At 51.4% G+C, this 26,064-nt stretch overlaps 1 protein-coding gene across 2 annotated transcripts; it reads right to left on the bottom strand.

Annotated features, from left to right (window-relative positions):
* Positions 1 to 243: 243 nt before the first annotated feature.
* Positions 244 to 24,232, bottom strand: SCAMP2 (secretory carrier membrane protein 2). 2 transcript variants are annotated; one of them, XM_019441448.2, is made up of 10 exons: positions 24,055 to 24,232; positions 11,293 to 11,361; positions 10,762 to 10,860; positions 10,062 to 10,190; positions 8,811 to 8,928; positions 8,130 to 8,258; positions 7,293 to 7,452; positions 6,125 to 6,226; positions 1,992 to 2,112; positions 244 to 1,801 (listed from the first exon to the last, which is right to left on the bottom strand). In XM_019441448.2, the coding sequence occupies exons 1-10, from the start codon at positions 24,109 to 24,111 to the stop codon at positions 1,667 to 1,669; spliced, it is 1,119 nt and encodes a 372-aa protein (XP_019296993.1). In that variant the 5' UTR covers positions 24,112 to 24,232; the 3' UTR covers positions 244 to 1,666. The 2 variants fall into 2 exon arrangements, with proteins under 2 accessions (XP_019296993.1, XP_019296992.1); XM_019441447.2 differs by lacking the exon at positions 10,062 to 10,190 and having other exon boundaries at positions 24,055 to 24,229.
* Between the last annotated feature and the right edge of the window lie 1,832 nt (positions 24,233 to 26,064).

The raw sequence follows: 26,064 nt of genomic DNA, 5'->3' as shown, positions 1-26,064 counted from the left end.
TCCAGAGAGTCCCCCTCCGACCTAGACCAACAGCTCTGAACTAGAGGTACTGGGACAAGAAGGTGCCTTTGGAAGAGACCAATAGTCTCAGGAAGGGGTTTGGCCCCTCCTAGACCAGCCAGAACAGGGTGGCCAGATGCAGAATCGCAGAATCTTAACTGTCCCCTCATCACTGGAGCAGCTCCATTCAGGGTCCGTAGGCCACCCCCATCCTCCGAAGTCCACAAGACATTAGGACCAGTGTTGTCTGAAAATGTCATTTTTATTTAAAGCACAAAAATTGAGACATAACATATACATTTATACATGAAGAAAAAAACACCAGAAAGTTTACAAAACCTTGGTCACTGCCACTATCATTCAGTGGCTCTGGGGCTGGTGAGCTGGCCGTTTGCAGGCTGCCTTGGGATGGGATCCAGGTTCCAGAGGCAGGCAATTGGCCAGCTTTTTGAGAGGTCCCCTCAGTCCACACACCCACCCCTACAGCCTTTGGAGGACAGGGTACAGGTTTTACCTGGGGACTCCCAGGTGCCCATCACACTGACACACCTGAGGAATCCCCAGGAACAGTGAAAGGTGACCTAGGTTCTACTCAGGGTATGGAGCCTGGAACCCTCAGAAAAAATGGCTCATCAGTCCAGCATGAAGGGGTACAGTTCTGGACTGATTCTTCCTGCCCTCCCTAAGAGTCATACAGACGACTTATTGCTGATAGTGGAAGGCAGAGTAGAGTAGAATCTGAGGCCATGGTAAAGGGCTGCTATCCCTCAGGAGGAGAGGAAATCAAACAAACAGGGCCAAACCACACCAGTACAACCAGACTCCACCCTCCTAGAAAACTGCCAAAGGCTGGGCAAGACAACTTGGGGCCAATGTCTTTTATCCCTCCCCTCCCCACCCCACTCCCACATCCCAACAATCCCATTGCACATTCAGTAAGTCTAAAAAGGGAAGAGCTCAGAGAGGGCCCCAGAGGGCACAGGCGCTGCCCATACCAGGAAGGTGCAGGGGGCACTAAAGGTCTATGAATCTGTGAGAAACGTTAAGGCAGGGAAGAGCCTGGGGCGACCACGCCAGAGGCTCTGGAAGCCCAGAGACCACCCCAGAGTGATCTGGGGAACAGAGCCTGCCATCCACCTGGACTGCAGTTCACCTAAAGGGCAGCCCTTGGGAGACTACCCCAAGCCTGGGAGGGAAGGAAAGGAAGGACTGTGGAAGCCACAGGCTTTTTGTGTGGAGCCATATTTGGGCCAGGCCTGCTAGGGGAGAAGTGAAGTCCCAGGACCCTGGAGAAGTAAGACTCCACCTGGGATGGGCCCAGGTCAGCTGCTGATCCCAAGTATGTACGTGTATGTGCGTGGGTACGGGGAAGTGAACTTCAGTCCCACAGCTTCGAATCCTACCAAACTACCACCAGAGAAGGAAAGACTGTTTTGTTTTGTTTTTGTTTTTGTTTTTTTCCTGTTATGTAAAAAATAAGTCCCTGTCCCTCCCTCCCCTTCTCGAGCAGAACGGAGAGCTGGTTGCTGAGGAAGGAGGAAGAACTCCGGCAAGACCCTCCCCTGGTCTGTGCTGGGCATAACCACTGTTTAAGGCACCCATGGAAAGTGCAGCTAGAAGGCAGGCAAGAGAAAAGGCTGGGGCAGAGGAAGGACAGTCAGGGGGACTAGTTCCCCTGGAAGGCTCCTCGGGCAGCATTTGAGGCAGCGCTGCGGAAGGTCCTGTTGCTGAAGATGCCCTGGGAAAACTCCTCCTGGGCCTGCTGGAAACTGGCCCCCGTCCGGCGGTATAGGGAGTGCACCTGGGGAAAGAGGCTGGGGTGAGAAGGCCGCCCTGGAGTCCCACCTGACCTCCCATCCAGAGCCTTGGTGACAGCCGCTGGACCTCTGGGACCCGGGAAGCCCAAATGCTCTAGTGATGGGCTCGAGGCAAAGGCAGGAGAGGGGTGCCGGCTTCCTTGGGCTGCTGTTGGGCCAGCACCCAGCACTCACCCGCTTCAGAAGGAAGAGTGAGAGCACGGCACATAGGGTGAAGAAGCCAGCCACCACCATCATGATGATTGACACAGCCAAGTGGTCTTTCTTCAGTGTAGACAGGGCTGCGATCCAACCACTGCAAAGGGAGGAGGCGGCCAGAAGGGACACAGTGGGAATGGGCCCCAGAGGTCCCTGTGAGGTGTTCTTCTCTAAGTGGCCGCTGTATGCTGACCAGCCACCACCCAGGCACCTCCCTCCAGCACAGAGCCCAGGGGGCCACGAGCCCTCGGCCTGGGAGAGGCCAGGCCTCTGTGAAGGCTGAAGGGAAGGGCCCCACACGGCCCTCACAGTCAGGAGTAGCATGGGGGAGGGCCTTTTCCTGCTCTTCTAGGGGACGTGGAAAGCCTGGCTGCTTGCTTCCAAGGCCCCCCTCTGGGAAGGAGGACCACTGGCCAAGCCATCGCATTCATCCTGTCACCTCAGCTCCTCCTGCTGGGGCCCAGGGCAGCCCCTCTGCCTCCAGCATCACCTTCCTGGCCCCAGTGTCCTTATCTATAAAAGGGGATATCCTCACACTGCCTGAATTAAATAAGAACTTACCACAAAGCCACAGTTCTCAAAATAGTGCAGTACTGGTATAAGGACAGACATACAGATCAATGGAATAGAACTGAGAGTCCAGAAACAAACTGATAATTCTATCATCAACTGATTTTTGACAGGGATGCCAAGACCAGTAAATGGGGAAAGAATCCACATGGAAAACAATGAAGCTGGTCCTTCACTTCAACCATACGCAAAAATTAACTCCAGATGGATCAGAGACCTGGGGCGCCTGGGTGGCTCAGTCGGTTAAAAGCGGCTGATTCTTGGTCTTGACTCAGGTCACGATCTCATGATTCAGGAGTTTGAGCCCTGCGTTGGGATCTGTGTTGGCGGTGCAGAGCCTGCTTGAGATTCTGTCTCTCCCTCTCTCTGCCCCTTCCCGGCTCCCTCTCTCTCTCAAAATAAATAAACTTTAAAAAACAAACAGGGGCGCCTGGGTGGCTCAGTCGGTTAAGCGTCCGACTTCAGCTCAGGTCATGATCTCGCAGTCTGTGGGTTCGAGCCCCGCATCAGGCTCTGTGCTGACAGCTCAGAGCCTGGAGCCTGCTTCCGATTCTGTGTCTCCCTCTCTCTCTGCCCCTCCCCTACTCATGCTCTGTCTCTCTCTGTCGCAAAAATAAAAAAAAAAAAACATTAAAAAACAAACAAACAAACAAACAAAAGGGGCGCCTGGGTGGCTCAGTGGGTTGAGCGTCTGACTTCGGCTCAGGTCATGACCTCACGTTGAGTTCGAGCCCCGTGTCAGGCTCTGTGCTGACAGTTCAGAGCCTGGAGCCTGCTTCAGATTCTGTGTCTCCCTCTCTCTCTGCCCTCCCTGCTCATGCTCTCTCTCTGTCTCTCAAAAATAAATAAATGTAAAAAAAAAAATTTTTTTTTTTAAAAACAAAAAACTTTGTGCGTCAAAGGACACTATCACAAGAATGAGAAAAATAATACACAGGGGGGAGAAAATGTGTTCACTACATATCTGATAGGGAGCTGGTATCCAGAATATATAAAGAAGTCAACAACAAAAAGACAACCCAATTACTAGAGAAAGACTTGAATAGACATTTCTCCACAAAGATACACAAATGGCCAACATCATTAGTCATTCAGGAAATGTCAATCAAAAAACAGTGACGGGGGTGCCTGGGTGGCTCAGTTGGTTAAGTGCCAACTTCGGCTCAGGTCATGATCTCAAGGTCCATGGGTTTGAGCCCTGTGTTGGGCTCCGTGCTGACTGCTCAGAGCCTGGAGCCTGCTTCAGATTCCATGTCTCCCTTTCTCTGCCCCTCCCCAACCCGTGCTGTCTCTCTCAAAAATAAATGTTAAAGTTTAAAAACAAAAACAAAACAAAACAAAAAACAGTGAGGTATCTTACCTCTAGGCTGGGAAAAAAAACAAACCAAACCAGAGTTGGTGAGAATGTGGAAAAACCAGAGCTCTCACACACCACCATGTGTGTACAGACATGGTACAGACTTGTACATGTACAGAATGGTACAGACTTCCATCTGACCCCGCAATTCCACTCCTACGTACATACTCAAAAGAACTGAAAATAGGTGTTCAACAGCTCGTACAAAAACGTTCATAGCAGCAGTATTCACAACAGCAAAAAGGTGGAAAAACCCCAGGGTCTATCAATTGATGAGTGGATAAGCAGATGGATGGGATATGATTCAGCCATAAAAAGGGATGAAATACTAATCCATGTTACAACATGAGCCTTAAAAACATTATGCTGAAGGGCGCCTGGGTGGCTCAGTCGGTTAAGCGTCCGACTTCGGCTCAGGTCACGATCTCGCGGTCTGTGGGTTCGAGCCCGGCGTCGGGCTCTGTGCTGACCGCTCGGAGCCTGGAGCCTGTTTCAGATTCTGTGTCTCCCTCTCTCTCTGCCCCTCCCCCGCTCATGCTCTGTCTCTCTCTGTCTCAAAAATAAATAAACATTAAAAAAAATTAAAAAAAAAATTAAAAAAGAAAAAAACATTATGCTGAGAGAAGCCAAACACAAAAAGCCACCTACTGTATGGTTCCATTTATATGAAATGTCCAGAATAGGCTGATCCAGAGACAGACAGCAGCTTAACAGCTGCCAGGGGCTCGGGGAAGGAGGGATTAAGTATGGCGTTTTCCTTTGGGGTGATATAGCGTTTCCTGGAACTAGACAGTAGTGAGGGCTGCACAACACTGTGGATCTACTACACACCACTGAATGTTCTGCTTTAAGACGGTTTAAGTAGTAAATAAAACAAATGTTATGGGTATTTCACAATCAGTAACAAGAAAGGAGGATTACATCCACCCAGCTGTGGGGGGCCGGAGGGGAGGTGAGGAAGGCACTGGGAAACTGGGGGCTGCAGGGCTCGAGAGGGAAGCCCAGGCAGGTCATGGGGGCAGGGGGGCGGCAGAGGGGAGTCCGGACCAGAACTCAAGCCTTCTGACTCCGAGTCTAGAAGCAAACAGCAGTTAGGCCACAGCCTGTCTTCCAGGATCTCACTAAGAATAGTGAGTAATGAAACCGGGTCACCAATCAAAGAGAAAAGGGCCAGATTAGAAACAGCAAGGTGAGGGGTGCCCGGGTGGCTCAGTTAAGCATCCAACTTCAGCTCAGGTCATGATCTCACCATTACTGAATTCGAGCCCCAGGTCGGACTCTGTGCTGGCAGCTCAGAGCCTGGAGCCTCCTTTGGACTCTGTGACTCCCTCTCTCTCTGTCCCTCCCCTGCTCACTCTCTGTCTCTTAAAAAATAAATAAACGTTAAAAAAATTTTTTTTTTTTTTTTAAAAAGAAACAGCAAGGTGAGAGGGAAGAGGGGTGGTGGGAGGGCAGCGGGGACGTGCTCGGAGTGCAAGGTGAGTCAGCCCCTCCCTCCTCTCTGGATCAGCTGCACTGGAGGAAGGGGACCAAAATAGTGCAGCCCTTCCAGGCCCAGGCTTTCAGCCAAGCGTCAGCCTGACCATTCTGTGATGTTCCCTGTGCACTGGGGCGGAAAGGAAAACATCAGCCATCAGGTTTTCTTTCTAAGGCTAATTCTGAACTGAGGACTACAGCGCCCAGGAAACTCAAGCCAGTTATACGCTCAAAGCAAGAAGGAGGCAATCCAGGAGAGAGGCTAGGGCTCCATCTCCTGACATTACAGGGCCTCTGGGAAAAGTCACAGCACAGAGTCTGCAAAAGCCAGGGCATCTGTCAGCAGCTGCCCAAATCCAAGAGCTTGTCTGGGGCCTGGAGAAGTAGCCCTAGCCTCTGGGAGGGTGTGGCCGGAGAAAAGGAATAAATGCAGTCCTCCATAGGACTTAGGCCAGGTAGCCTAAGGACTCAGGGCAAGTCCACTTACAACGCCCCAGAAAGTGGTAGATGAGGCAAGGCAGTGAGTTGGTGAGCGGTGAAGAACTGGGGGCAGTGCACGGAGGCAGATGCAAGTCCACCCAACCCCTCTCCCGGCTAGGGTAGAAGACGGGTCATCTGCAAGGGCCCTCTGGGAATGAGGATAGCAGAGCGAGAGAGGCCAAGCCACCTCTAAAATGTAATTCCATCGTGCTGCCCCAGGTCTCACCTGTCCCCCAGGCCAGGGATGCCAACCAGTTGGATGATGTAGATCCCTATTTGACAAAAAAATACGAAGAAGAATACAAAGAAGCTGAAAGAGTTGTCAGACCTGTGGAGAGAGGGGGAAATCCGAAGTCACAAGAGGGCTTGGGGCTCATTCCTCAGGTTCCTCACTTGGCATGGCATCGGTCCTCATTAGGAGCCAGGAGGCAGGATGGGAGCACAGACAGCTCCAGGGGACCAGCCACATTGTCCATAAGGACACAGACACCCACAACCATAATCAAAACAGGCTTGCCCCTCCTTGCCTTCCAGTTTAAGGGGTCAATGCTTGACCCCTTACTCAAAGAGCTAATAAAGTTGCTCACTCAAAAAAACAATATAAAGAGCCTAACAGTCCATTTCCTGGTATATGTGTTTGCATTTCATAGAAGGCAAGGAAATCTAAGCCAAAGGTATAAATATCTAATAATAAAACTGTAGGCCTGGGTGGAAGAAAAGGTATTTGGGGAGCACAGAACCCTAGACCAGACCTCCAGCTCCATGTCCTTGAGGGCTAGAATAGATTGAGGCCGCAGGTCTCCTCTGCAGAGTACATGGGAGGGTTCAGCCATTGCCCCCCAACTTCCCGGGGCCTGATAGGCTCCCAGGCCTGAAAGCATCAACTCCGAGGCACAACTGCACAAGCCCTAGGGGTCTGTGAGGTAGCTCCACTCAGGTCCACAGTATTTATTCTAGGTCAACTGCTTTGGCACTCAGCAGGCTCAAGAGAGCCTGGAGTGATAAGCCATGGAGAGCTTATCAAAGTCAGACTTTCTGAGAGTAGCTAATGCTTCAGAAGGGGGTTGAGCAGCCCCTCCCTCTACCCAGCATCTGAAATCCTAATGCACCAGAAAGAATGGGAGCAGTGAGAACACAGGGAAGAGCTGCAGACCCCTCCCTAGATCTCCCATGCCTAACCCAAGGACAGTGTCCAGAGCAGACCCCAGGCACAACAACTTAGGAAAATGGCTCCTGATCCGTGTCTGCTCTCACTGTGGGTGGGAATGGGAAAGTAGATTTCCCCACCAACCTATTCTGCTCTAAGACTAGGATGGGGCCCCTGGGCTTAAGGCCCTTGGCCTGCTACCTGGGATGCCAGTCATACACTGACCCCTTGTCCAAGCCCCACTCACCTGAAGGCTTTATAGATGGGTCGGTACCAACACAGGAAGGCACAGGGGGTGAAGATGATAAACCACAGGATCGAAAGGCCAAAGTTCACTCCGTTGGTGCTGTCAACTAAGAACCAGGCCAGGCAGGCAAGCAGGTTCAGAAACAGAGTCACCGAGTGCACTGGGGAGGGGGAGGAGAGAGAGATACGGGCTCGTGCCAAGGTGACTGAAGGATTCCCAGGCATGGTGAACCACCCCCTGGGAGGACGTGAGGTCCATACAGTGAGGGGAGCTGCAGAAATACTACAGGACCTTCGTCTGCATCTAGGTGCAGTGAGCTCCCAGATCCTGATTTTCTGGGGCAGCAAAACCAGGGACCAAACCACGTTCCTAAGAGGTGAAGGGACGGCCCAGATATATGATGGGGGTGGGGAGTGGCAGTGAAAGGAAGGTGCAGACTCAAGGGCTGATCCTTGAGGGAAAGAAGCCCTTGGAGACTCCTGTCCCTGTCCCTAGATGGCCCACACTGGAGCTACAGGGAGTAGCTGGGCTACTTGTGCAGAGGGAGGCCTTCACCTAAGGGTGGCCTTTGAAGGCAACGAGCCCCACAGGAACTCTGAAGCCTCCCATTAGTCTCACTCTACGTGATCCATGGTGTGAACTGGCCCTTCTGGGGAGGTTCCCAGCACAGGGAGTAGACTGTGGAGGGCCAATTAGGGGGGCAGAAGGTACCCTCTACCCCGGCCCAGCACTGAGGAAGGTTGGAGTCTGCGGGGAGGAGCAGCCAGAGCACAGAAAGGGCCCTGGAGTCACACCTCATTTCACCTGTAAGCTCAAGAGGGCCGGGGCGGGACTCACACATCCAGAGATAGTAGAGCATCTTGCATATCCGCTGGTAGTCAGCAGGGATTTCTACCGAGAAATCCTGATAGAAGCAGGGCTTGACAGGGCACCAGAAGGGCAGGGGCGGCCAGTTGTTCTCTCTCACTGTGTAGAAAGACGCGACGAGGTGAGGCCCAGCCTCCACAGCAGCATGGCAGGGTGCACACTCCAGCAGTTTACGGGCCAAACCAGGGCTCCAGAAGGGCACCGGCAAGTGGGGCTCAGGGTCTCCATGGGTAGGGAGTGGGATGGGAAAAGGGTGATGGGACACGAACACACACAAGCCTGCTCCAAGGTTAACAGATCCCAAATGCACTCACAAACAGAGCAAAATGGCCTATGTGATTATTTTTATGAACAACCAACCCATAAGCACAAGGGGTCATTTTCGTGAAGATGAAGGGGAATTGCAGGACCAGTGTCCGTACTTCAGCAAAAATTTCAGGGCTGGGAAGGAGTGCAGAAATAACCACACCCGCTAGGTCCACACTGCAGGTCTCCTGGCCCCCATCTCCCTGCCCTGCCTGGCACTAGCACCAGGGCTGCTCTAAGATGATCAAAAGCCCGACAGGGGTCCAGGGCTGCCCCAGGACAAGCAGGCTCAGGAAGAGCTCCCGTGCCAGGCCTGGCAGCCCAGGGCCCGGCAGCCTCCTTTACCATGTAAGTTGGCCACAGTGTTCTGTAGCTCCCGCTCCTTGCGCTCCAGCTCGGCTGCTTTCCTGTCCAGTTCTTCCTGCTGCCGGAGCAGGCTCGCCTGGGCTGCGGAGGCCACGGCCTGGGGGGCACGGAAGTGGAGCAGCCGGACACGGGAGACAGAGGGGCAATGTCAGTCGTCAGTGTGAGCAGAAAGTCAGAAGGGCCTTGCCCCATGCAGGGAGAGACAGTCCCAGCTCCATGCTGTCTTGGGTACCAGAGACCACCACAGACAGGCCAAGGTGACCTGTCTCCTACTGCCTGGACACCACCTCTGTCCCCTTAGCCGTTAACCAGCCTTAATCTGGGATCAGGGATGAAGGGGAGACCCCTGAGCTGGAGATGAGAGAACATTCCCCCATTCTGGAATGCAGGCAAAGTTCAGTTACACTGACCTCTGGGGTAACAGCGAAGGGAAAACGGCATCACAAGAGACTAAGCTGTAGCCAGAAACCCAGAGAGCTGCACCTCATCTGAAGAGCCTGGAGGGTGTGTGTGCACAGGGGAAACAGTGCAACCTGCTAGCAGTGAGTGCGGAGGGGACACGTGAGGACAGATCACGTGCACCTGGAGCCTCATGGATCCATATTTAAGTACCACCCCACCACACCCCCAGGAGCTGACCCTTTGAGGTCCACCTGAAAATGTGACCGGCTACACCCCAGCGCAGCCCCCTAGGCTTGGCCCTGCTCTGCCCGGCTTTGATGACGTGCGGAGTCCAAGCTTCATCCCCTGTCCAGAAAGAGCCTCTGAGTGAGGCACCTAGGGAACGTGAGGCCAAGCAGAGCTGGCCCTGGCGTTTCAGCCCAGGGCCCCACTCCTTCCAGGGGCTACAGCTGTTGGGGCCTGGTTATTCCCGAAGTCTACAGTCGTTTTAGGAAACAGGTATCAGACCAGTCACCTCGCAGAACGGTAAGCCAGACATATGTGTATATATGTGTGCGCGCGTGCACGCGCGCATGTGCACACACACACACCCTCGCTCTCTCACTCTCTCCAAAAGGCGTTCTCCAAAGAGCCAAGGCTGACTTTAGCAGGTCAATTTCAGGCACTGGGGGCCAAAGCAGGACCAGAATGGACGATCCTGGACCATGCTGAACATCTCAGCCTTCCCTCCCAAGTCTGGTCAGAAGGCGAGAGCCTCTTGGGGCCCACGAGAGCCCAAAGCCCGGCTTGGGCCTTGCCCTCCCTCATGCTCATCTACACTTCGCCTACCTTCGGAAGCTTTTGCATGTAGCTGTGTCTGAGAATACTATCTCCTCCTAGTAGCATCTGCCTCTCTGAGAGCTCGCTCACTGCCAGGAATCTGGTAGGCAGGAACCTGCTGGCCTGTCTACGCAGGAGCTGCAACATACAACTCCACTGTGGGTCACGTTCATTGGGGTGGTGAGGCGCACGGGGCAGGACGGCGAGGTGATGGGGAGTCGAGTGTCAGACACAAAGCAGACAAGATTCACGGTATTTGGTGAAGGGACAAAGGAAAATAGGAAGGAAGGCAGAAATAAAAGAGGCTAAAAAAAGAAAAGAGAGAGAGAGAGACAGAGGGAGGGAGGACAGGAGAATGGATGAATGGATGGATAGATTGATTGATTCGGGGCCCTGAGTGAGAGGACAAACCAAAGGCCCCACGAGGATCCAGAATGGCACAACAGAGGCAAATGCTCTCTCTGAAGGCACCAACGACCCTAGCCTGGTTATTGTTTGGTGGTGGTAATGGGGTGGGGGTGAGGATATAGGCTGGCTGAGCAGACCCTCCATGTGCAAGTGACCAGCTCCAAAGAGATTATCAAAAGGGCCCTTAAAGGGCAGCCAGGAATTAAGGTCCTCTGTCCACCTCCTCCCCCAATCTCAGGGCTCAGCTACTGGTGCTACCATCTCAGGAAAAAAGAGGCAAAGGGATTTTTGTCAACAGTACCTGGGGGGTTGGCTGGGTTGGTTCCACTGAGGGCTGGAGAACCGCCGGCTGCGAGGGCCCAGGGAGCTGTGTGACAGGAACTGTTGTCGCTGCATTTGTCTGCGTGGGACACACCAAAGGAGGCAGATGAGTAGGGCTCCACTAGTTGGCCACACGGGGGCAGACCCACAGTGGGGTGAGTGCTGTGCCCCTGCCTGTGAAGGACATTCCCTCTGGGGCAGGCCTCAGCCTGGCCCTGCAGATTCTTAGCCTTTGAGCCTCATGCTCTGGGCAATGTGATGCTTCACCTGGCCCCCCTGGCCTTGCTGGAGCCACAGCTTCTCAGCGCTGTCCTGTCCTCTTCACGGAGGGGCCCAGATGACAAATCCCAAGGGGAGAACTGCTGACTTCTTCATCCTTATCCCCACCCCAAGTTCACGTTAGGACTGCAGTTTCTCAGAGCTGTCTCTGCCTCTGCCAAGGATCCTTGCCTCAGAAACCTGGCACCACCCACGGGACCCAGGGACTCAGAAAGAGGGCATGCTCACCAACCTCGGAGAAGGGGTTGAATTCAGCCAGGCCACCTTGCGGGGCATTGGTCAGCTGGGTCACGGAGGGATCCTGCAAAGGTAAAAAGCAAAACAAACAAAAACAGCCATGAGCCACTGGAGAGAAGAGAGAACCATCTCTTGGCCCCTCCCAGGCCAGCAGGCCTCAGGGATACAGGGCTGAGGTGAGGCCCTTCCTGGTGGCCTGAAAAGCCTCTCCAGAAAGGGTCCTCTGCCCAGCCCCTGCCACACCAGAGCTGCAACCTCTTCTCCCTTTCTGGGAAAGGAGTTCAGCCCCAATGACTTCCCAGAAGAGACCTAGAGCAAGCTTTACATTCTGAGACCTCAAAACAGACACTACCATGTCCTTGTTGTGCCCTTTACAGATTCAAAAGAGTTTACAGTATTTACCTCCGGGGACTGAGTAGTTTGGGGGGGAGGGAGTGCGTGGTAGGAATACTCACTTTTTAATTTATAACCTTGCTGTACTGTTTTATTATTTTACAGAAAGCATTTATTCCTATTTATTTTAAGAAGTTTATTTATTTATTTTGAGAGAGGGACAGCACGCAAGTGGGGAAGGAGCAGAGAGAGAGAGGGAGAAAGAGAATCCCAAGCAAGCTCTGCACCAGCAATGCAGAGTCCAATGAGGGGCTCGAACTTGCACACTACAATATCATGACCTGAGCCAAAGTTGGACACTTAACTGACTGAGCCACTCAGGTGCCCCTTATTATTTTTTTTTTAAGCTCATTTATTTATTTTAAGAGGGGGAGAGACAGAGAGAGTGGGCTTGTGCCCGCACACACAGGGAGAGGCAGAGAGAGAGAATCCCAAGCAGGCTCTGTACTGTTAGTGCAGAGCCTGACATGGGGCTCAAACTCACAAACCATGAGATCATGAACTAAACCGAAATCAAGAGTCGGACACTTAACCGACTGAGCCACTCAGGCACACTCTCCTCTTATTTTTTAAAGGATGGTTTAAGGTTCTGGAACAAAAACACACTGCGGGCTGCCAGTACTGATTTTGTTAAATCAGGCACACTTGCTAAGAACAGAGGCATGAAGGGCTCAGATGAAAAGCAGAGAGAATGTTTTTGGGTTCATTTTTTTTTCCCCTCAAGAAAATGCAAAAATGTCCTTCAGAACGCAGTCTTTCCCTGAGTCTTCAATTTTCCCTTCTCCATCTGACCTCTTCCAAGGCCAGCCCTCCCGCCTAGGGCCTGCACAGCACTTCCTGTCATCTCCTCCACCGAGCACCTCCCTGATGGCCTGGGGCCACTTGGCCTCATGTCACCCCCTCCCAGCACTCCATCATCCTTTCCCCTTCCCCGTACATAATAGGTAATAGCTCAAGTCCAGCTCCACAGCGATGCCTGGGCTCTGGGAGGAGCAGCTGTGAAGGCTGGGCACACCACGGCTGGACTCTGCCAAGGCCCAGGTTACAAGGCCTCCCCTAGGCCCCGCTCTGTGTACCTAACCCCCATCCCTCACTTCTGGTCCACAGGCTCCCATCCTGCTGTCCTGGCCTCACCTCCACCAAGAATCCACAGACTGGATTCTCAAACACAATATTAACATTAGACAGACCCTCAGGGAACAACCCCCTCAATTCTTTAGATGTGGAAACAGATCCTACTGTGGTGCCGTTCTTGTCCTAGATCTCAAGATGGCTGGCTCCCTCTTCTGTACATTCACAGAATGTCAGCAGTGAGCATGTTCTCTGATGTTTTTCACACATACTAACTCTCATCTTCCCACCTGAGTCTCCAGTTCCTGAAGAGTGAGACTGTGGCTGGCTGGCCCCTGGGCCCAGAGCCCCAACTCACTTCTCTCTAGACGTACCTCATCTCTGGACCCCCACCCAATTTCCTCCGCAAGGAGGCAATGTGGCTATGTCCATTCTGCTGGACAGCATTCCTGCCCGGTGGCCCCTGAAACTTAAAGGGACAAGGTGAGGTTCAGAAGGCCACCTGAGATGGAGGAACTGGCCTTGAGGTTATTCATTGGCTGAATGATTTCTCCCAGAATTACTGGGCTCACTTTCCACAAGGAAGATCTGGAGCTCAGGTTCCATTCCCCTTTCTGACTCAGCAAACACCAAGCCACAGCACAGTGAGTGAGCTGAAGTCACTGAAATCAGATCCACCATGCAAGGAACTGGTTACCTGAGTGTGTGTCACAGGACAGAAGACAGAGGGGTGGCTCTGGTAGCTGTTTCGGGCGCTGACCCACATGTCTGGCTGAGGTGCGTGCGTTTAACAGGCAACCTTCAGACCCATGCAGAGATGTCATTTTCTTTACCAAGGTCAGCCAGAAGAGGATTCTGGGGGTGGGCAAGCTGACTACTCTGTCCATAGTGATCTCTCCTTTTTCTAAAGTCTTAAAGCTTGGTCCTTTACCCCTCACCAGACTTGCCATAAACAAATACTGTCTCCACCAGCATGCTGTAACCTCCACAGCCAGATGCTTCTCTCTCAAGTTCATACTTCTGGCTCCTAGTGCTTGCGGAAGGGCCGATGCAGAGCAGAAAGTCAAACAGTATTTGACAGTATGTGCCACATGCTCTCCTCTACTTTCTCTGGGTGATACTGCCCCAAAGCTGGAGGGTACCTGCATCACTGTGGCAGCCCCAGGGCCCACAAGCACCCTGCCTCGGAAGACGGTCCTGGAACATTCTGGGAGACCTGGGTGCTTTCTGAAAGATGAGAAGCTCAGGCCTGGTGAAAGAGGAAGGGAGCTGACATTTACTGAGTGTCCTTATACAATGATGCGATTTTGAAGTTCTAGTCACCCCAGAACCGGCCACTGTGTCGAGTTGTCAGAAAAGAAGGTTCTACCAGCTTTCCTCAACCTGGTTCTTCAAAAGAATTAAGGCCCAGTGCCCTAAGGCATCCACTGTCTGAAATGACTTGACTTCTCTCCTGTGCATCTAGAATAATCCTGGTTCTATTCCATCCTTGAAAGAACAGAGATAAATCGTCACTTCAACCAGCTTCTGAACCCTGTGGTTCAGCTGAGGTGTCCCCTCATTCAACCTCATGACCACCCCGTGAGGGATGTCTTTTTAGATTGCAGCTGGAGAAAGCCCCGCCTCAGAGAGGGGAAGTGGCTTGTCCAAGATCCCAGGGGTGGTAGCTGAGCCAGATTCTGAATTCAAGTTGTCTGTATCCAGGGACACGAGTGGGCAAGGTGAGGGTCTACCTTGTTCAGCAGTGTACCCCCAAAGCCTGGGGCACTTGACAAACGGAAGGTGCTCAATGTGTGGTTGAATGAATGAAGCCCCCTCCTGAGGAACACTGACGGGACACCATGAGTGACCAAGACAACTACTTCTGCTCAGTTTTTTATTCCTGGACTTCAGGGAAGTCCTTGGGGGAACACCTGTGTTAGGAGACATGCAGCGAGTCTTGCACTAAGGACCACACTGACTGGTCTGAATGAAGACCCTCAGCTTCTACTCTGAGTCACAAGTAACGAGTCAACAGCAGCAAGCTTCTTTCCCACTAAGCATCAGCTGGCTCGGAAGTGGGTCAAGTAGTCATTTCAAAGGATGGCGAGAGCTAAGTTTCACCTACAGAGAGGTAACCCAAAACCCCCCTGGTACACAAAGGACTGAGCCTGGCTAATGCCCTTTACTGAATATATAACAAAGAAAATGCTCCTGCACTCGGTTCTTTTCACTCTGGGAAGAGTCACAAACAGTGTGAGTGACAAACCAAGATCAACAGGATGCAGCTCTTGACCTTCTGGAGTGGATGACTATCGCAGAGACACGTGCACATAGTACAAGAGCCCAGGGCAGAGTGAAAAAGAGGGGAAGGGAGGCCAGGGAGCGGAGGAGAGGCTCACCACTGCTGGGGCAGGGGAACCCTTCGTGTGGCTGGGGTGTGAGGACCCAGAGGAAAAGAGGCAGGCGCTGGAGCTCTGCCGGGAAGGGCCTTGAAAAACACATTCGTTTCCAGTTTGGCAATCACTTTCCATGTCACAGGTGTCGGCTGTGCTTGAGCTGTGACTCTTTCTTGCTTTCGCCTCCTACACTCCACCCAAGCTCCCAGTGTGGGGTTTATTTCAGGCTCCAAATAAACACATTAAATAAATACCTCATGAGCTAAAAAAACTCGGCCATTCTCTCTGGGAGGCAGAGTTACCAATACTTTGGAACTCTTGGGAAGTCCTATTTGCTTTGGAGACAAGGCTGTGTGTCATAGGACAAGAGAGCAATCATCCCCCAACCAAGTGGCTAGGTCCCAAGTAAAAAGAGCCACAGATAACCTCGGTACTCTCTTACCTGAAAATCCATCCTAAGGAAATATGACACAAATATGTAAAAATCTGTACCTACAAAGAGATTTATTGCACCAGTGCTTACAATAGGAGGTAAAAAATCAGGAAATGACTTAACTGTCCAACGACAGTGAGCCCAAGAATGTTTTGGTACACATCCCCTCAATGGCCTGAACAGCCATTAAAAATCACAGCTATGGGGCACCTGCGTGGCTCAGTTGGTTAAGCGTCCAACTCTCAGTTTTGGCTAAGGTCATAATCTCTCAGTTTGTGAGTTCAAGCCCCACATCGGGCTCCGTGCTGACAGAATGGGCTTGCTTGGATTCTCTCTCTGCCCCTACCACCCCTCTCCAAATAAATAAATAAACTTTATTTTTAAAATAAATAAATAACCACAGCTATAAACATAGAGCAGCAATATGGAAAAGACTTTGTTATATGAATACCACATAACAATTTTGTCAAAAGCATTCATGTGAAAAGAGACTGGCAGGAAAACACATCAGAACAACAATGGTTGCAAAAGACTGGCAGAAATACAAATGATCTATTTTGTCTTCTGAATTTTCCACAATGTGATGTTATTTTTACCTTAAAAGCACACATACCCACACATTTTTAAAAAGAGCCTGAGGACCCATCAAATGAGCAACGTGCACCCAGGCCTCTCTCCTTGCCACAGCAGTGATGGACACAGTGGCCCAGAAAAGTGAGGCTGACCCACCTGGCCTGGCGCCCGAGGCCCTCTCGGACCTGGTGCCAGCACCCCTGGCAGCAGCCTGTCCTTGGTCAAACTGAGACACTTGTCATCTCCTTCCACCTTCGTTTACTCCCTAGGCGAACCGTCCCACGCCAAGTGCGGGGCTAGGACCCTGACCAAAAAGCCTTGGTTCCTGCCCTCAAGAAGTGGACAGGACAGAGAACAAGAAGCCAAGGCAGGAAGTGACAGCACGTGACTAGTGCAGGGCCAGGGCCGATGGGAGGGCTTCACAGAGGAGGGAGGGACTAAGCTGTCTGGGAGTCAGGGTAGGCTTCACGGAGATGGCACCTGAGTTGGATCTTGAGAGAGGACAAAAGTTTAGCAAGAACTAAGGAGGGAAGCAAGAGCAGCACTGTGGGGCGCCTGGGTGCCTCAGTCAGTTAAGCACCTGGCTCAGGTCATGATCTTACAGTTTGTGGGTTCAAGCCCCACACTGGGCTCTGCACTGATGACACAGAACCTGCGTGAGATTCTGGCTCTCCTCTCTGCCCCTCACCTGCTTGTGCTTTCTCTCAAAATAAATGAATAAACATTAAAAAAAAAAAAAAAAAAGCAACATGTGCAAAGGCAAACACACCTCTATGTGTTCAGGGCACAGGATGTGGGGCAACTCAATAGGGTGGAGGCCGGAATTCACCCAAGACAGGAGGACAAAGGACACAGAAGTTTATTGAAAACACTGCAAGGGAGCAGCGGGCAGGACAGCAAAGGAGAGACTGTCAAGAGGCAGTGCTGGGGGCTGGAGTTATGGGGGGGAGGTGAGGAGGTATGGGAATGCACAAAATATTCCTTTTCGGTACCTGTAGCCAATTGTCAGTAGTCCATTGGTCAGCCAGGACTAATGGCTATTTTGAGGTGGGTCGCCTAATGAGCCTGTTTGCATACAGCCCAGTGGTCACTCTGGGCCCTTTTACCTTTCTCAGGTTTCCACCACTGAGGTCTGTTGCTGAAAAGTGGCCTCTATACAGAAGGTTCCGGGGGCCGTGCAGTGAAGAGAGACAGAAGCCAGGAGTGCCAAGGAACCAGCCTGAACAAAGGGTTGGCCAGACAGCAGGAGTTTGGACTCCACCCATGAGAGGTGGAGGACAACTAGAGACTGTCATCTCTGCCACGGTGAGGAGAGCACAGTGAGAGGGGAGGGAGGACTGGCCGGGGCCACAGTCCACAGGGGTGATGGTGAGGACTGAACTAAAAGCATGATAACTGGGGGTGGAGAAGAGGCGACAGACTCCAGAGGCCCTGCTCAGGTAGATGCCACGGGCTCAGCCACTTCTAGGGCAAGAAAGGGGGAGGGGAAGGGAAGTTGAGGAACTCAGTGGCTAACTTGGGTGACCGGGGAACAGTGTCACCCCTGAGCAAGATTAGTGATCACGGGAGAGGAACAGGCTTTTCAGGAGCGGGTGTGTGAAAGCAGGTGCCCCATGTTTGTTTTTTTAAAGTAGGCTCCATGCCCAAAGTGGGACTTCAACTCACGACCCTGAGAGCAAGAGTTTCAAGGCACCTGTGTGGCTTAGTTGGTTAAGCATCTAATTCTTGATTTCAGCTCAGGTCATGATCTCATGGTTTCTGAGATCGAGCCCCAAGTCAGGCCCTGCACTGACAGTGAGGTGCCTGCTTGGGATTCATTCTCTCTCTCTCTCTCTCTCTCTCTCTCTCTCTCTCTCTCTGCCCCGCCCCTGCTCATGCTTGCTTGCTCATGTGTGTGCTGTCTCTCCCTCTCTCAAAATAAATAAATAAACTTAAAAAAAAAAAAAAAAAGAATTGCATGTTCTTAAAAAAAAAAGAAAAGGGTTGCATGCCCTACTAATGGAGCCAGCCAGGAGCCCCTAGAGCAGCTCTAGATCTGGGATCACTGGGATGTGGATGCTATTCTGAAGCCGCAGTGAAAGACGACTTCAGTTGCCTCCATTGTGACCTCACGCTTTCTAGTTGGGTTCTTCTTTCCAGTTGGTCTCTGCGCTCAGGCTGAAGACCCTAAGGGCAGAGCATCCCCTGATGAGAACAGGGAACTGAAATTACCCCCTCAAGCAACAAGAACTGCCCTGAGCCAGCAAGGCCCCACACCTGACTGACTCCAAGACTATGCTCGACTTGACCTTCACTGCCCACCTACATGTACACACCCACCACTGTCCCACATTTTCCTTATATAAACCTGAAGTATTTTCGGCACTTTGGAGACAGTCTGAGCTGCTAGTCCGCCGTCTTCCCGGTGTTGGTCTTGCTGAAATAAACTCCTTTCTTGTTCCACCACTGCTCGTCTCTCTGCCTCTGGATTCTGTCAGCGGCCAGTGGCCGAACCTGGTCTGTATGGAACCCCTGTGCGCCTTGGCTATAGTGTAAATGGAAAACCTTACTCAGAGAGGTATACAGTGAGAACAAAGTCAAAGGACAGAACTGCAGCCTTCACAGCCTCAAAACAGGTGGAAGGAGGTGAGCGCCCCAGTGTTAAAGAGGCTGAGGGCAGAGAGAAGTACAGGAGAGACTGCCAGGCGAGCGAGTGTGCCACAAGCAGCAGACGTGTCCCAGGCCAGTGGCCAGAGAGGTGGCAGGCTCTAAGAGGGAGGAGGCGCCTGGGGCTGCGGGGCCACAGTATGCACAAGTGCCTTTTGCTTCTTGGTGCTCTGTCACCTGAAATATGAAATATCCTCTCTTCCCATCCGCTCTCGGCCTGAGCCTTTCTACCAAAGGACTCTGCTCTTCCTCCTCAGATCCCTCATAGTTCCTTCTGCCAAGTTTCGAATGCCTTCATCATACCCACGGTGTGTTATCATTGAACAGCTAGCATTTCTTGGCTCTCCTGCCAGATCAGAAGCGCTGGCAGGCCGTGGGCTCATTTACCTCAATCTCCTGCACAGGCCCTTGGAGCAGCAGGAGCTCAGTGATGTGCATAAATGTGTAGGCACCTCAAAGGAGCACTGCTGGGCGGGTCACACCTTGGTAATGTGCACTGGCACTCTTCTCTGAAAGAGTGGCAAGGACCCCTTGTTTGTCCTGGTTAAATATTACCATTTCTCTGAACACAGGATTATCCTGCTCCAAGTAGCTCCAAAGAAAACTTAACAGAATTGTAGGGTTAAAGTCCAGCTGTGTCTCTGACCAAGTGCTTTTGAATCACCCAGCCTGGCTCCAGGTGCCAGCCATAAAGGCAGGGAGATAACTCCCATCCCCTTTACCCTCATCCCCACCCCCCGGATCTGGCAGCTGTCTGGACTCAAACTATATGAACTTCACCATTTTCAAATTTCTTGAGACAATGCTCCTGTTCCACAGGAAAGTTCTAACAGGTCCATCTGGTGGTTGTAAGAATTCCCAAAGCTATAGTCAAGCTGGAGCCCACCCTCTCTGGGAAGTGTCTGTGCAGGGAACTTTGTTCGCACCCAAATCACGTTTCTGCCACCACTTTCTCCTCCCACAGGAGAGAAAAGTTTTAAATCCTCGGGAAGCAGCCACACCACCGAGATTATCTTTTAACTGCAAGGAGGCAATGTGTGAAAGTGATATTCTGCGATCTGGCAACTCATGGCACTGAAAGGCCTTCTCTGTTCAGCACCACCAGCTAGTTCACACACCCCACCGCCCCCCCCCCGCCCCCCCCTCCGCCGCCTTGAAGAAATGCCCAGTAGGAAAGCAGCCCCAGCACTGGTCTGGGTGACCTGCTTGTTAGCTAAGCGCTGAAAACTCAAATGGGCACGATGCCCACCTTTAGCCCTCTACTTCTTCACCACCTGACAAGACTGCCTGAGAAATTTTGGGGATCAGACATGCTGGAATCGGTCCATAGTAGGACCCGAAGATCCAGAGAGTACAAAGCAGATGCACCATAATAAGCACAGGAATTAGGGAGTGTCAGGGGGAGGTTGTGAAATCGGCAACACTTGGCTTGCAGTTTCCTGCTTCCGCCTGGAAGTTTGGTAAAACCTCTGCTGCACTCTTGTGACAACTTTGCATTCACAGCTCTTCCTTTGCAGGAAGTTTGCTAAGAATCTCAAGTATAACTCCACACAGAGAAGAGGTCATATAAGCCCACACCCACATTGCAGGGCGGGGAGGTGGGTGGAAGTAGGAGGTGGATAAAAAACAAGGGTAAAGGAGTCAATTTAAAGGCACACCAGAAGTTGCAGGGCATATCACAAGAGTTAGCAGAAAAAGGATTCCATGGTTGGATAACTGAGAAATTCTGGGTCAGATCAACTTGTGCTAGGGGTGCCTGGGTGGCTCAGTCGGTTGGGCATCCGACTTCGGCTCAGGTCATGATCTCACTGTTTGCGGGTTCGAGCCCCACGTTGGGCTCTGTGCTGACAGCTCAGAGCCTGGAGCTTGCTTTGGATTCTGTCTCCTTCTCTCTCTGCCCCTCCCCACTTGGGCTCTCTCTGTCTCTCAAAAATAAATAAATGAAACAAAAAAAATTTTTTAATTAAAAAAAAGTTGAGCAAATGTCTTTATTGCAGGATTGCTCAGAGCCTTTAACAAACAAGTCTTGCCAATCTTTAAGAAAAAAACAGTGATTCCCAAAATTGTTTGACCACATAACCCTGAGCACCTTTCAGGACTGGTTATTACTCAGAACATAACTGCTATAAAGTACTATCCTGGGGCGCCTGGGTGGCTCACTTGATTAGGCGTCCAACTCTTGGTTTCAGCTCAGGTCATGATCTCATGGTTCGTGGGATTGAGACTCGCTTGGGATTCTCTCTCACCCTCTCTCTCTGCCCCTCCCCTGCTTGCACGCACAAGCATGAGCTCTCTCTCTCTCAAACTTGTAAAAAATAAATAAAGTACTATCTTAAAAAGCACAGTATAATCTGTATTATCCCAGCCCCACACACTGGGGAAAAAAACTTGCATAGCTAATACTAATTAGCAAATGGTAAAACTCACTTGGCTAGTACTAATCACCCCTACCAGTACTCTCAAGAATGGGGACAGTGATGACGAAGCTGGCCTAAATAACCCCAACGCAGTTTAAGACCAATATCTGAACTTCAAAAACCTTTAAAACAGCAAGGTCCTGAGAATGAGACCCAGATCTAGGCCCCTTCCCACTGCAAATTAGCTGGTGACTCTGGCAGGTACCATCCTCACTGGGTTCCTGGTTTCCTCCTCTCTAAACCGAGGGGTTAGAATAGATTCCTGAGGATGTTCCCAGCTCCAGTACTCCACCATGGACTCTGAACACTACACTTTCATGAACCACCACAGAGTGATGGAAAGCATGACTCTGCTCTGAAAGCTGGCTAGGTGTGACAGTTTCTGAGTCTGCTGCCTCTCCCCTTGTTTTCTCCTGAGCTCTGTGCTAACACCCTGGGTAAATGAAGCTGGGTTCACACCCAGTCACCCAAGGGCTGCACCCTTCCCATGTCCCAGCCCTGGCAGTCAGGAAAGCAGACACCAGCATCACAAAAAGGGAGGGCAGCTCTCCAGGTGAAAGAGCTTGGGGGGGGGGGGGGGGGCATCACGTCCAAAGTTCCTTCTCCCCGAAGAACTGTGCACCAAGAGGAAAAACACGGCCCAGGGTAAGGAGGAGCAGAGTCCCAGCCAGCCAGCTCTTGTCTTCCCACACAGGATTCCCCCACCAGATGTTGTTCTTTACAGGACCACAGCTGCTTCCTGTCCTGCCATATCCTGGAGCTGCCTGATGGACAGACTGTCTCGGTGAATGCAGAAGTTGCTTCTACCACAGTTTGCACAATCATTCCTGGGGCTGGAGATGTGGTTTAAGACTAAGACTTTCAAGCTGCTATTAATCTTGGGCAGCACTCGGGCCAACTATCTCGCCCACTGCTAGCACTGGAGACAAGCTCTCCGCATCTCTGGATGGCTGACTGCTTCTGGCAGACAGCAGCAGACATTTTATTTCCAATTCTGACAGAGGGGGAAGAAAAAGCAAATCATTACACAGAACACACTCCAAAAGACTACTAGATCCCACTCTCTCTGCTCCTCCCCTGCTCATGCTGTGTGTCTCTCTCTCTCAAAAACAAAGATTAAAAAAAAAATTTTTTTTTTTAATGGGGTGCCTGGGTGGCTCAGTCGGTTAAGCGTCCCACTTCGGCTCAGGTCATGATCTCGCAGTTCGTGGGTTCGAGCCCCGCGTCGGGCTCTGTGCTGACAGGTCAAAGCCTGGAGCCTGCTTCGGATTCTGTGTTTCCTTCTCTGTCTGTTCCTCCCCTGCTCACCCTCTGTCTCTCTCTCAAAAAAAAATAAAGATTAAAAAAATTTTTAAGACTACTAGATCCCAGTGTCATACAGCAGTTCTGTAATTAAACCAAACTGTTACCAGATGACACTGGCAGGGGAAAAAAAATGCAAATGCTTTTTTCTTTACTTAATAGAGATGACTGAATTACATAAGAGACAAGGTCCTTGCAAAGGTCTGTCAAGAAGCATTAAGTTGTAAGAGGAATGTTCAGGATGTTACAAAGACCAAGCTACCAAAATTTGCTTTGAGGGCTCCCTTTGACTAAGTACCTTGAGACCAAGAAAGAAACATAAAATGTTCACTCCCCTGAGAGTGTACAATTATTCCCTTCTAGTCTCCTTTGTCTTTGCACCGACCTTGAAGGAATTCAAGGGGAGAAACCTCACCCTCAAAGTACTTTCCCCACGCCTGCAGGAAACTCTGCAGCTGCCAATGACCAGATAAAGCACAAGCAAGATGAGTTAATGTGCCTAGTAACATACTGACAGAGCAGAAACCTCAGGGCTCATAAATCACCAGTCAGCACAATTAAGCTTCTCTAGAACCGGTTTTGAGCAGACATGAAAAGGAGGCACAGGAGATTTGGAGTTAACAGGAGCCCCAGCCTGTCACTGTGCAAAAGATTACCCCTGGATTACCCCTGTATCCTAGCTCAGAGGCAGAAAGGTTTCCGCTTTAAGTAGGAAGACTTCTTCAGCTATCCTTTGTTCAAAAGGTCAAGCCAGCTCAAAGGTCAGCACATCTCAACTCCCTAGCCAACACACGCGTCCATCAGACCAACATTCCTTGTGTTTCAAGACCCTCAGAGCCCCCTCACTTTTCCTCCCTCCCTAACCAGGGCTCTCTCTCCTGTCTAGCCAAATCCCAGTCCAAAATAGACCCATAGCCAAAGTGTGGAATTCTTTTCAAGTCCGTATTTCAGTGTGCGTCGGTTATCCCCACACCCTCTTCCAACCTTCCTGGCAAATCTCCTAGCAAATCTAGCAAAAAGATTTGCGAGATTTCCTAGCAAATCTCGGTGGGTCTCCTATACCTTGTAGGCTAGTTTGGCTGTTCCGAGAGTGGGGGGGGAGAGTGGAACGTGGCATGTTCCCACATTTCTCTGTCCCACTAGAGGCTTCTACCTCTTCATTATGTTGTTGTCACCCCCCTCTCCTAACGTGACTCAAAGCAGGTGTCTCCCCAAGACTGAGGGATGTAGTAGCCACACCTCCCACACAGGTGAAGTCGCTTCTCTCCCCGACCGTATGCTTCCCCAGCAATGTCCGGCCAAAGGGGCTAGCTACATCCGGGGAGCTAGAGGGTCCTACCACTTCTTCCCAGGCTACAGCGTCCCGCCCCTCCGCAGTTCCACCTGCTGCTAGTCCCGCCCCCCAGACACTACGAAAGGCCAGCCCTCAGAGCCCATTCTCCCATTGGGCAGACAGGCCGTCTCCTACGCCACGTCTCTCTGCTCCAGCGAGAGGCCCGGGCGGTGGCCTTTGGCACCGGGGAGAAGTGAGTTGGGGGCTCTACCTGGAAGGGGTTTACGTCCACTGGGTCTGCGAAGGGATTGGTATCGAAGGACGACATGGCGGTCGGGGACTGACCGGCGAGCTCCGCGAGTGCTTCGGCCTCCGGGCACCCAGACCCAGCGGCGCTCTCCGTGCCAACCCTCCACTTCCGGGAGCGAAGCAGCCGTTCTGGCGCAGGCGCAGCACCCTCCCAGAGGGGCGTGGTCCTGACGTCACAGAGGTCCGCCCCGCCCTCCTGCCGAGCCCAATACAGAGCGGCGGGTGGGCATTCCGTTTCCAGGCGCTCCTTTCGTATACCTGTGCCTCAAGGGTCGGGGTGGCTCAGAGGCACGAGAGAGCGGAAGGCGGGGCCGGAACCCTTCCCAGCAGCCTGTTCTTAGCAGCCTCTCGGTCTGATTGCTTCCAAATTTGTCTTGGAAAATTCCCAAGTAAACTCTGTTAAGTGGAGCCGGAAACTTAACCCCTTCATTTCCCTGGAGGGCAAGTTTGGGAAGTCCAACTGGTCCAGACAGGAGAACGAGCCTATTTTGGCCAGAGTGGGGAACGGAATTTCTGACCTGAGAGGACTTAGTCGAGCTAGGAGAGGACTTGGGGTAGGACCCAGCAGGGCAGAGGGGATGTTTTTCGGAAGAACCAACCATGCAGCTATCCCACATGATGGGGTTTTGGGGTGAGGGGGGGTTCAGAGCTGACGGCCAAGAAAGAATTTGGTGCAAAAGGTGATTTTATTAAAGCACCAGACAAGGCCCGTGGGCAGAAAGAGCTGCACTGTAGTTGTGATGGGTAACTGATTATATACCCTCAGGTTTGGAGGGGGTTAGGGATAAAGTCTCTAAGGTATTTTGGAAGCAAGGCTTCTATGATCTTGAGGCCTAGCTGCTGTTAGGAAAACGCCATTTATTACTGTTGAGTAAACCTCAGTCATGAGACCCTTCAGATGTGTATCACGGGGCCATAAGCTTGGAATATGGTTGCCAGCATATATCTTGGGGGAGTTGAGAAAGGAAGTTTCCAAAGGAATTTTTAGCAGTAGACTTACAGGATCAGGGAGGGGGGTGGGGGTGGTCAGGATAATGTTAAGCCAAGATTCCCTTTTGCCCCTAGCAAAGTGTCATCATCAAGGCAGCTGAGTTCCTAGAGGGAGGTCACTCTGCTGGTTTCAAGGACTTGTCAATGGGCTGTATACAGGGAATTTAATCTTTCATTTGCCTTAGTTTCCCACATCACCATGGCAAGTACTTAAACCCCTTTCCTTTATTCTTGGATAGCCAAGAGTGTCCAAGGAATAGCACACAAATTCCACCTGGGGATGGGGGCTGCTATTAGCCTGTACTTTGCTCTCAGCTTGCCTTAATCTCTCTCATCACCACACACATGCTGAGTCCTGACTCTTTTTAGGTCTTGCCCCCTGCTGTCAAGTTTTATCGTTTTAGAGATGAGGATCCCTGAGCCCAGAGACAGGTTTAGGACCTGCTCTGGGATTTGACTCAGGGCATCGAGCATGTGTTAGTGAATGAGGAATTTCAGCAATAGAGCCATCAGCCATGGGGGAGATGGCCGATTCACTTCTCACTACCCTTATTTCTTCACACTTTCTGCTTTGTTCATCTTTGCTGCCACCAAATCCAGCCACTGTCATTCCTTCCCCTGGACTGGTACAGGGCTGCTAATTGGTCTACTGTTGTTCATGTTGTTACCCGAGATCTCTTTAAAGAGGACAAAATAGGGGCACCTGGGTGGCTCCGTCAGTTAAGTGTTGGACTTCAGCTCAGGTCATGATCTTGAAGTTCGTGAGTTTGAGCCCTGCATCAGGCTCTGCTGACAGCACAGAGCCTGGAACCTGCTTTGAATTCTGTGTCTTCCTCTTTCCCTGCTCCTTCCCCTACTCATGCTCTGTCTCTTTATTATAAATAAATAAATAAACAAACAAAATATTATTATACAAATATTCCTCTAAAACAATATCATTTTATTATAAGCGTTTCTGCTTAAAGTCATTCACTTATTTTCC

Source organism: Panthera pardus, unplaced genomic scaffold (assembly GCF_024362965.1).
Source record: "Panthera pardus isolate Hobbes unplaced genomic scaffold, ASM2436296v1 HiC_scaffold_24, whole genome shotgun sequence".
NCBI classification, from domain to species: Eukaryota; Metazoa; Chordata; class Mammalia; order Carnivora; family Felidae; genus Panthera; species Panthera pardus.
The sequence above is the reverse complement of the archived record's forward strand: the minus strand, read 5'-3'. Positions and strand labels throughout refer to the sequence as shown.